The 11,895-nt window shown below is 32.2% G+C and overlaps 1 protein-coding gene and 1 pseudogene across 1 annotated transcript; one reads left to right on the plus strand and one right to left on the minus strand.

The window, feature by feature from the left end:
* Positions 1-702: 702 nt before the first annotated feature.
* On the minus strand, positions 703-7,695 carry LOC129288080 (probable linoleate 9S-lipoxygenase 5; annotated as a pseudogene).
* Positions 7,696-10,912: 3,217 nt separating this feature from the next.
* On the plus strand, positions 10,913-11,383 carry LOC129289094 (uncharacterized). Its single transcript, XM_054925910.1, has one exon. It carries the CDS (start codon positions 10,913-10,915, stop codon positions 11,381-11,383), a length of 471 nt encoding a protein of 156 aa, XP_054781885.1.
* Positions 11,384-11,895: the final 512 nt, after the last annotated feature.

Raw genomic sequence — 11,895 nt, forward strand, 5'->3', positions numbered from 1 at the left:
ATAGTTTATTAAAATATTTCTAAAATGAAAAGAAAGATAATCCAATTGATATGACCAATCAGGATGATTGGTCATATGTAGTTGATTTAATTTGCAGATATATGGTTGATTTGATTCCTGATTGGTCATATATAGTTGATTTAATTTGTTGATATATAGTTGATTTGATACCATCATGTTTCGAGATTCTTGCTAGCCCCAAAAAAAAAAAACAATTATGTTTGAAAATTAATTTTCATTATGAAGAAGTTTTTTTTTTAGAAAATAAAACCCACTCTTAATTTAGTAGGAATCAAATGGCACTCTTATCAATAAAATTTATGTATTTGATTATCCAAAGAACGCAAAATTGAAGCAAAGATTTAAACTTCCTTTGGCATATATGACCTTATCTTAGAATTTCATTCTAGTGGGGGGTTCTAAGTCATAAAGCTAGTTGGGATAAAAATATCAAAATTCACTATATCTATATTTATGTCAACTAATGTCAATATGCATTTCAAATTATTATTCCCTAACCAAAAAAATTAGGGAACTGGAGAGCAAAGCACATGACAAAAAAGTGTAAAGATAGGCAAATGCAAGTCAACCTATTATTAATTAATGTCTTCAAAGCACAAACAGAGATATCCCTAGCTACAGATGAACGACTCCAAACATGAATAGAGTATACATCAACATGGGGATACCTGAAGAAGCCCCTCAGATAGAGATGCTATTTGGGATTCCCTTCCCACTCAGCCCTGGTTCACTGTTAGGGTAGAGCAAGGTGTAGGGCATGTTAACAAGACCGTGTCGATTTTTGAGTTTCACGTCGTTGTTATCTCGTTCGATTCTTTCCTCAATCTTTTTAAGTCTTTCTTTGAACCTCTCAAATGCCTCTAAGGGCTCTTTATCTGATGTCCAATCAGAGATGTCAGATTGTCCAAGATATGCCTCAGTAAAAGAATGCCTGGACAAGATAGCTAACGTCGAAATGACAGTCATTGCTTGCTCCTTGGAATTAATGGTTCTCAAGAATACTTTCTCTGGATTAGTCTTGAGCTCTTCATATTCAGGAGAACCCTTCTGAGGCATGTAACGTCTGGTCATAGTCGGTCGGTTTAGTATATAACCACCATATGGGTATTGTCCAAAATTAACAGCTGCATGAAGGCCTGAAGTAATCCATGTCAGAATAGTGCAAGAATTTATCAACTCGTCACGATTTTTCATCTTGGGCCAACTTGGATCATCTTTTTTATCACCATGACCTGCCTGAACGAGTTCCTTCCACCAAGATTGAAGTTCAGTGTCTCCTTGAACAGTTTCATTTGAATCATAATAAAAGAAGCAATAATCATGGACCCAAGTCTTGATCGCAAACCATATATCTAGTCCATCAATAGCATAAGGGTAATCTTTGATTGCAAGGTCAAGGCCATGAGGAGAGGTTGAATCCTTAGTTGCCATTCCCCTATATCAAGCAAGAAATTAGGAACCATTACCATTATCTTCTATCTCTATGTTATAATACAATATAGAATCAAAATTTTCTTTTAGGGAAAATTAATCATTTAGCCACTATACTTTTAACCTAATTGTAATTCAATTCTTATAATTTGACTCAATTTAAGTTCAAGGACTGGATTTTAATTGAGTCAAAACTATAAGAAATAAATGATTAATTTTTCCTTTCTTTTAATTACACCTTGTTAGGATTGGGGAGCAAATGTCTGGAAAGATGAAACAGAACAAAATAGGCAAAAAGCAACAAAACAACACCACATCTTTATTCCTAGGTCACAAATTGATGATAAGTTGTTTTAGTGATATATATTTACCTCCTAAGAAGATCAGATGGCAATGCTTGATCAGTGAAAACCCAATTCTTGTAAACCTCAGACGAAAGCATCATAGAATATCTTCCTGGCATAAATGTTGACTCTATAATGCCATTTGCATTGATGAGAAACTGTCGAGCAAGCGCATTTATCTTCATAGTGTCAACAAAGTGTGGAGCTAGAAGTTTGTAAACAGGATGAAGCACACTAAGCTGTCGATTTGTTGCAATGACGAAAGGCTCGACGACAGCATGAGTATATAACCTATCATGTACGTAAACGTAAAAATATTAATACAAGTCTCTCATAAAGAAAGCAGAAGAAAACAGATATATTAGAAAAATATAAATACCAATGGCTAATTAGTTGATGATAGGTGGAATCATTCACAACGACGTAGGCTTTAGCCAACTTCCAAATCCAACTCTCCACGCCTTGTTCTGCAGGCAAGTGGACTTCAGGAGTCGCATTAAACTGACCCTCTCGTGGAAAACTTAATTCAATTGCCAATGGCTTTAAAGTGCCATCATTTTTCAAGAACAGAATTGTCCTTGTAGCATATATTCTTGGTGGAACTTTAGAAGTAATATCTTCCCCAGCAGTTGTGTTTATAAGCGCCAGATATGGAATGAAATCATCGTAGTAGTCCAGTACAAATAATCTCTTCTCCTCTATTGCCTGATGAATCAAACACAGAAAAATTGTTATTATTATAGAGAACATTTATAAACAGGAAATAAGTTGAACTCGATCAATTCTAAAGCAACATACTCCCTCCAATCCAAAATGTAATCATTTTCTCCCAACTAATCTTGGTCCAAATAAGCAACTTAGTATTTGTTAAAGAAATTTCTTACTTTACCCCTTGTATTTATTAACCAAGATTCTTATGCCTATGAATTTATGACCTTTTCCTTCTCACTCATCACAAATTGAACTAAGGGTAAAAAAAAAAACAATATATATTTTTATGAGAATAAAAATTTTATTAGTATGCGGAATGTCGTCAAAACATGCTTATATTTTGAACTGGATGGATTCTTTTTTGGATGAATATATAAATAATTAACAAGTTTTTAGATCACCTTTTCTACAGATAGCCCTTCTAGGTTTTCTTTGATTTCATCTTGACTTATTTTGCAGATAGTACCATCTACCTTGCTTTTTATAGGCCATTCCTGCAAGCAAAAGATATATGCGAAAGAAATGGAAGTTTCTAATTAATTGACCATATGGCATCAAATTGATAACTATATTAACTTCAAATAATTGGGCATACTTGGACACGGCAAATTTTGACAGGATTTACTCCAGCAAGCATTTCTCTTGCGAATTCTTCATCTGTCATCCATGCATTTTTATTATCTGCAAATTAAATTTAAACCCCCGTTTAATGATATTTAGCGGCCTCGAAATGATCTACATATTGTGTGATGCTTGTGAGAAAACTATTAGATAAACTCTAGTCAATCGTTTCTTCCTTCACACTGGTAATTTTCACCACGAATATGTAGTGTATCAACGGGTGGATAACTTAACGCACACGCACACACATATGGCATACCTCTAATCACCTGAGGCTTTTGAAACCTGAGAAATTCTTCACCATCAATTCGGAAAACTTCCTTTAACTTTTGGATCGGAATAAAGCTACTTACGGCCATAAGTAAAGCCTTTGGCAGCTTAAATCCACCTTCGTAGAGATTATGAACTTCGTCAAAGTTATTGAATTCTTGAGAAAGACGGGACTTCAAAGCAGGTTTGATGATCTTAGTCACAGATTTGAATCCAAAAGTAATGAAGTCTGAATTCTTCAATGGAGAAAATTCTTCATCTCTTGGAACGTAATTTGAGCCCAAAAATTTCACCCTGCTCTCGTATTCTGGATCAGAAAAAAATGATAGTAATAGGTCGGCCACAGGAATGGAAAATTTTATTATTACCCCAGAAGAGATTGAAGATGATTGACAGGTTACAATTTACAAAATACCCCTTTGAACATTCAATTGTTTTCTGATAATCATAGGCTATTAAATAGTGTTTTTTTTCCCACTAGCACCATGACAAATAAAGTAATACGAACATTGAACTTCGAGATATAAGCTGATAACTCTTAAATATTGTGTTGCACACACAAACACACAGATATTAAGGGCTTATTTGGAGAGCTATTTTGAGAACAGTTTTCTATTTTCGAGAAAGAACAAAAAAAATCTGTTTGGTAACGTGTTTTCAAAAAATGTTTTGGAGAACAAAAAACTAAAATATTATTCTGGAGAACAGAAAAATGAAAATAACTTTTAGGTATTCTATGATTATTATTCTGGAGAATAAGAGAATGAAAAAAAACAACTATTTTTATTATTTTTTTGTTCTCAGAACATGTTCTACAAAATACCAGTTCTCAGAACAATATAAAATAAAAACAATTTCAAACAATCCCTAAATATCCTCACATGTCTGATATTATGATATTGACAGTTATTTTCAATCGATTCATAATTGATTTTAATAATTATTTATTAGTTACAAATAAAAATTATTATCCTTTCATAACATTTCAATAATTTGAGGTCTCTGATTGTCATATATGCCTTTACAAGGTTTGTAATTGTCATTTTCCCTAAATTTTATGTCACACACAAATCAAGGCTCAAGTATATATTTAACCCTTTAACTTCACACATGATTTCATTTTTTAATTTTATAAAGTGTCTTTTCAGTCATTTAATCCTAAAAATATTAATTTCATTAATAAAAAATTCCAACACTAAACTTTAAATAGTGACAAAACATTCTCAAATATTAACATATCAAGTTTAATTTTTTAAACTAATCATTGATAAACAAAATAGTCATTTAAAAAACTAATGATGTTAGGATTAAAAAATTGAAAAGACACTCTATAAAATTATGGGACTAAATTAAAACCTTATATAAAGTCAGAAGATCAAGGGTAAACTTTAGCCCACAAATAAAAATCCTCACATATGTCATGTGCTGATAATACAATGACAAACTAATGAGAGTAAGAAGGTAGACAAATTCATAAGTATAAGGATATTCATTGTTGTGTTCATTTAGATTATGGATGTAACTTGATATCTACCACAATTTACATAAAATCTGAAAGCCTGACCTGACTTTACTAGTGACCTTCCAGTTCTTCCCCGACGAGGGTAAGGATGTTTAATTTGGCCTTCAATCATTCCTCCAAGAATTGGACGGTCATACTTTTTAGGATTGTTCAAGTCATTATAAGGAGCATAATCGTAAATCCTGTCCTGTTCTTCAAGTTCCCTATTACCAATTCCATCGCCTTTCAATTTGGACAATTCTTCTTCTCTGTATCTACGCAGTGCATCTGGTGTTTTATCAGGAAGATATGTCTGCAATGCACATTGGACAAACCTTTGTTTCTCATCAGATAATTAACATAATGAGTCTACTACTTTAGTCTCATGCATAGAGAAACTTTTAAGGGAGGTTTTTCAGTAGTTAAAACTTTTTATTCCCATCTCCTCATTAAATGAACAAAAAGGAGTAGTTGGAAGTAAATGACTGTAATTATTAAAGGGAAAAGGCTAAAAATTATTAGGGGTATTTTAGGAAAAAATAATTTGAAATGTGTGCTCCCTTTACTTCTGTTTATAAATTACTTCTAGCATGTTTTATTGAAATGAAGAAAAACTTTAAACCTCATTAACTCTATCTTAAAAATTAATAAATTTTCACCTCTACAATTAATAAAGACACAAATAATTATTTCTAATAATTTTCCTCAGCATTTAATAAAGGCATAAAGGTAAATATTGACGAACATAAAAAATAGTAAAATGTCTTATAAATATGATCAAAATTAATCTTCTCTCTTTGCGTTATATAAAGAATGTAAAATATATTTTTTGGATAATATAACTTTTAATTAGTTGCTAAACTTTTTCACAATAATCAATTTAATTTTTGAACTTTGACTCAACAAAACTCAGTTCTTGTAGTTTATTAAATTAAGAAATTATAGGTATTAAGTTGCACCAAGTCAAAAAACTATAAAGATTGAGTTGTTTCAACTAAAGAAATTATAGAAATTAAGTTGTTTCAAGTCAAAATTCAGGGATTGCATCGATAATTAAGAACAAGTTTAGTGACAAAAAGTTATATTTTTCCTTTTTTCTTTCTTCTTATATATGAGAATGAAAAGAGTACCTCTCTTATGCTCAATTTATAAGTGGATGGAGTGCATATGATTACCATGTTGCGAAAGAAAATGCGACCATCTTCGTGTCTATTTGCAGGATAAACCCAAGAGTTGCAAGGGAAGTGAATTTCAGCTTCAAACGGAACATTCTTGAGAAGCAAACTGACTAAGAAGAACTCACTAGGATGCTTGTTCTTGATCAGAAATGCTCCTGGAATCCCCACTTCTTCTTCCCATTCAAAGTGTACTTTGAATTCAGATTTTTCAGCTATCAGATCTGGGGATTAGTAATCCACCCTTCCAGATATGCAGGTTTTCCAATTTTCCCTTTGGCTCCCCTTTCTGCAAAAGTATATAAGGAAGAACATGAATTTTATAATGATGCAGCTCTCAGATATATTTTGTCAACATGTGGTCCTTCATACTTTTTAAGAGTTGAAGTGTTAATTTATCCTTGAACCCTATGGTCATGAGTGTTGTAATATGAGGTTTTTTCCACATTAATAATTTCTTGTATTTCTCTTTGAATTGTACCATTTATTTTCTATTATTTATTTGTTTAATTTTTTCCTCTAGATAATTGCACCACCTATGACTATAGGGTGGGTAGTGCTCCCGAAAAAATCCAGAGATAGATCAGCACTTTAATCCTATTTTATAAATTTGCTCAAGTGTGAGTGAATTTAAGTCAATATTAGAAATCTCACATTGGATAAAATTAGATTTAATGACTAATATAAAATAAAGAGAAATGATTCATAAACTTAATATTTTGAATTAAGATCTGGGGCTAAGATGCACATTTCAAGAAGTTGATAGGATAAGATTGAATTATATTATTCACCCTAGCTAATAGCATGCTTAACTTTAGGTCTACTTGTTTTTTTAAAATAGAATAAATAGATGATAGGTGAATACAAAGGAAATAATTCAATACAAGCACTATAAGATTAGAAGCGCACGCTTAGCAATTAGAGTTATTGTACGTATGGTAAAAAAATGTTTGGTTTCTATTTTTAAAAGCAGTTTTTTGTTTTTAAAAGTTAAAAATATATTTGGATGATTGTTTTGAATCTAATTTTTTTCAAAACTATTCTAATTTTTAGTTATCACATAGGCTCAGACTTATTTGACACCCCTAATCACTATCTACTGATTTTTTAATTCTAAAACTGTTTTTAAATTAATTAACACAACCAAAAAGATTTGCTTTTCATTGGGTTTTGGAAAACAATTTTAAAAATTGTATTGTAAAATAATTTTAAAAACAAAAAAATAACAAACAAAATAAGCCCTAAGAATGAAATTGTTGTGCTCAGAGCATGAAAAGAAGAAACTGTGTCATGGAATAACACAGTCCTACTCAATAATTAATAGGTGCATCTCATATTTCTGACAGATTAATTAAAAAAATCACAAAAGTTAAGAACACATAGTACTTTGTCAAAAAAACTAACCTTATTCCAAATAGAAAAAAATATGAAAGAACTAACCTCGGTCAAATTTAGAAGAGCTAATCAACTGGAAAGACACGCCTTGGCCTAAACACTCACTGGCACGATCCAACAAAGACACACCAACGTCAGTCAAATCGAAGGTGTTTTTCTTCTTCACTAACACCACTGTCCCTTGGATCTGTTTGTCCTTGTTGCGCCCTAAAAGCCCAGACAACATTGTTACCTTCTTCACTCCAACACACTGAAAAAGTGAAGGAATTAAGCTGCAGCTGGAAGAAGAGTAATCACAGGTCGCAAGTTGATAAGATTCGGAGGGTATTAATAGAGAAAGAGAGAGAGTTACAGGTCCAATATATAGGGAGAGAAGGGGGGAGGGAATGAGAGTGAGATAATGCCTTCGGTGGATATTGAAATATCGCAACACCTTTAATTATTTTATTAAGTTCTTGAAAATTAAGCCTGAGTCATTTACTCCTCTGTCCGTCTCTATGTATAAGATATTGTTAGCATATTTTTTAATGAATAGACTATTGTACACTTATTAAATTGAAAAGAGAAAAAGATAAGTACTCAAATTAATTTACTTAAAAAATAAATTTATTTTTATTTACAATAATTATAGTTAAAATTAAAATGTTATTATACTTTTAATTAAATAACTAATTTTTATTAATTTAGGATATTAAGTTGAAAATAGTTTTAGGGATGGAGAGAGTAAACAGTTATCCCAACTCCTAACACCCATTGGATTGCTGTCTGGAAGGCAATAAAAAAAAAAGACCAGATAGACTCGCCGAAAATATATTAATGAATTAATTAACCAGGTAATTATTTAATTTTGAAGACCTGTCTTTTGCGATCCGTGTGCATTTATGATTCGCTGTCTAATTTTTCAAAAAGGAAAACGGGGTCTTGTACTATTAGCTTGGCTGTAGCTAAGATGTAGCATTTATATATAAAAAAAATGGATAATATATTTTTAGAAAAACTTGTGTGACCTAGTCAAATTTTGAATATAAAATGCTTTACTGAAATAGTCTCTTTTTTAAAAAAAGAAAACGTGGAGCAGTTATCTTGGGTATTGAAATCATATATCATCTCACAGTCGATGTTCATCTTTCCAAATATTGCTGGACCGCTAATTACTTTCTTGAAAATTAACCTCGAGCCAATTAAACAATTGTCCCAACAACCATTATGTTGCTTTCCAGCAAATATGGCAATATAGAAAAGACCAGATAGAGTCGCCGAAAATATATTAATAAATTAATTAACCAGGTAATTATTTAATTTTGAAGTCCCATCTTTTTGCGACTCGTGTGCATATATGATTTACTGTCTAATTTTAAACCCTTATGCAAATAATTTTTTTAATTTAATGTTTTTATTTTGAAAACAGAAACCACCATTAAAATTGCTTTCGTGTATTGAATGCTTCAAATAGCTGTAGGTGTGATAATTAAGCATGGATACCAAGTAAGTACTGTTTTTTTTTTTTAATTAACCATGTCCATGGGCATGATGTAACGCTGCTCACGTCATGTTTCATTGGTGTTTGTCCACCATGGATCATGTGATGAACAGAGTTCTATCCATAACATGTTGCCTTTATTTATTTATTTTTTATCAAAAGTGTGAACATGTGAACTTTAATAGTGTAGCTTCAGGGTGAGTTTCCATGGCAATGCCGGAAAATTCAGATATTCATACTAGCAAACAAATTGTTTGCAATTAAACTTGCAGAAGTGTGACCACATGATGTAATCCAGATTAATTTTCTCATAAACACAATAGTCTGTATCAAAGATATCATCAACTATAGAAACTTCATTTGTCAGCCATCGGACGAAATTGAATTGTTTTTCTGTAAAAAGCCAATAAAGAGAAAATATAATTGTTGTTCAGTTATCAACCATTACATGAAGACTTAAAACTATGTCTATTTGCTTTCTCCATCTCCTGTCTTCTAGTTTCTTTCTAGCCAATTCTCCTTCCCAACTAAAAAAATCATGACTTTTTTCCTAAAATGTTATGACTTTAAGATCCTTAATTTGTTGATTGTATGATTAATGTTCGTAGAAGGTCCTTAAATATCACTTTATTAAAAAAAAAATTAGTTGTAGAAGAAAAGATTGACCACTCCACCAATCATTCAACCGTCAAATTGGGATTTACCTTTTGAATTATTATGTGATGCTTCTAATTATGCTCTTGGCGCAGTGCTTTCACAAAAGTTGATAAGAAATCACATGTCATAGCTTATGCTTCCAAAACTTTAGATGCAGCCTAAGCCAACTATACTACCACTAAAAAGGAGCTTTTAGCTATTGTTTTTGCATTAGATAAGTTTAGATCATATCTTTTGAATGCAAAAGTTGTTCTGTTTTCTGATCATGCAGCATTAAAGTATCTCTTAAGGAAGCCAAATGCAAAGCCACGATTAGTCAAATGGATGCTCTTGCTACAGGAGTTTAACTTAGAGATAAAGGATAAGAGTGGAGCTAAGAATTCTGTCGCAGACCATTTGAGTTGCATTGAATCTCCTATGATTCCTTCTATTCCTATTGATGATAATTTTCCTGATGAATGCTTATAAGCTATGCATGATGTTACTCCTTGGTATGCTGACTTAGTCAATTACTTAGTTGCCTCTGCATTTCCTGTGCATTTAAAGAAACATCAATTAGATAAGTTTAAGAGGGAAGCTAGATATTACATTTGGGATGATCCATACCTTTGGCGCATATGTAGTGACCAGATTATTAGGAGATGTATTCCTGACATTGAGTTTGAATCCATATTGCATTTTTGTCACACACTTGCTTGTGGAGGACACTTTGGTCCACAACGCACTGCTAGAAAGGTTCTTGATTCTGGATTATACTGGCCTACTCTATTTCATGATGCATATACATTTTGTAAGCATTGTGCTAGATGTCAGTATACAGGAAATATCTCCCGTAGAAATGGGATGCCTCAACAACCTTTACTTTTCTGTGAAATATTTGATGTATGGGGTATTGATTTCATGGGACCTTTTCCTGTTTCATTTGGATTTGCTTACATTTTACTAGCTATGGATTATGTTTCTAAGTGGGTGGAAGCTAAAGCCACCAGAACTGATGACTCTGTTGCTGTTGTAGATTTTGTTAGGTCACATATCTTTTGCAGGTTTAGTATTCCAAAGGCCATTATCAGTGACCAAGGGACCCATTTTCGTAATCGAAGCATGCAGAGTTTATTAGGTAAGTATGGGGTTGTGCATAAGATGGCTACCCCTTATCATCCCCCAAACTAATGGGCAAGCTGAAGTCTCTAATCGAGAGATAAAGCAGATTCTTGAGAAAACAGTGCAACCTAATAGGAAAGACTAGAGTAAGAGACTTGATGATGCATTGTGGGCATACAGAATTGCCTACAAGACTCCAATCGGAATGTCTCCTTATCGGCTTGTTTTTGGGAAAGCTTGTCACTTACCTGTGGAGATTGAGCATAAAGCTTATTGGGCAGTAAAGCAGTGCAACATGGATTTAACTAAAGCAGGAGCCCAAAGAAAATATCAATTGCAAGAGCTTGAAGAATTTCGCTTGGAAGCATATGAAAATTCAAGAATCTACAAGGAAAAGACCAAGTTAATGCATGATAAGCTGATAGTTAGAAAAGAGTTCAAGGTGGGACAAAAAGTGTTTCTCTATAATGCCAGATTGAAACTTATGTCAGGAAAACTTTGTTCTAGATGGGAAGGTCCTTTTATAGTTGTTAAAGTGTTTTCTTATGGTGGAGTAGAGATTATGGTAGAATCTACTGGAGCAAAGTTTAAAGTTAACGGGCATCGGTTAAAGCATTTTTATGATGGATTTGAGACACACATTGTGGAGGAGTCTTCCCTCCAAGATAACACTTAATCGATCAGGTTGCATCATTTCTCTTCACTTTTAATTTACATTTTCCTATACATTTTTCAAACTATGTTCTACATTGAGGACATCGTAGATTTTAAGTATAGGGGGAGGTTTTTTGCTGTTTCTAATTTTTTTTTTCTTGTTTTCATTTTTGTTATTTTTGTGTTCTTGTTTTCAAAATAAAAATAAAAAAATAATTTGTACGAAGTTGCAAATTTAAGACAATTTTAGTTTGGATACATTTGAGCATGATAAATAATTGATCTTATGTTTGAAATTTAAGTTAAGTGGCAATGAATTTGGTTTCATTGAATTAATGTAATAGTCTTTAGCTTGTGAGAATTTGGGCCTAATATTATCCTCTTCTTGTGTGTATTCTCCTATCACTACTCTCACTCTAAAACTTGTCTTGATTCTTAATTGAGACTATAATTGTATATGCTTTGCATGAAGATGATTTAGACATTCTTTTTTTAGCCTACTTAATCAAATAGCCATCCCATGCAATTTATCCC

This window comes from Prosopis cineraria, unplaced genomic scaffold, assembly GCF_029017545.1.
Source record: "Prosopis cineraria cultivar Desert tree isolate PC_DT_omini unplaced genomic scaffold, ASM2901754v1 PC12, whole genome shotgun sequence".
Lineage (NCBI taxonomy): Eukaryota > Viridiplantae > Streptophyta > Magnoliopsida > Fabales > Fabaceae > Prosopis > Prosopis cineraria.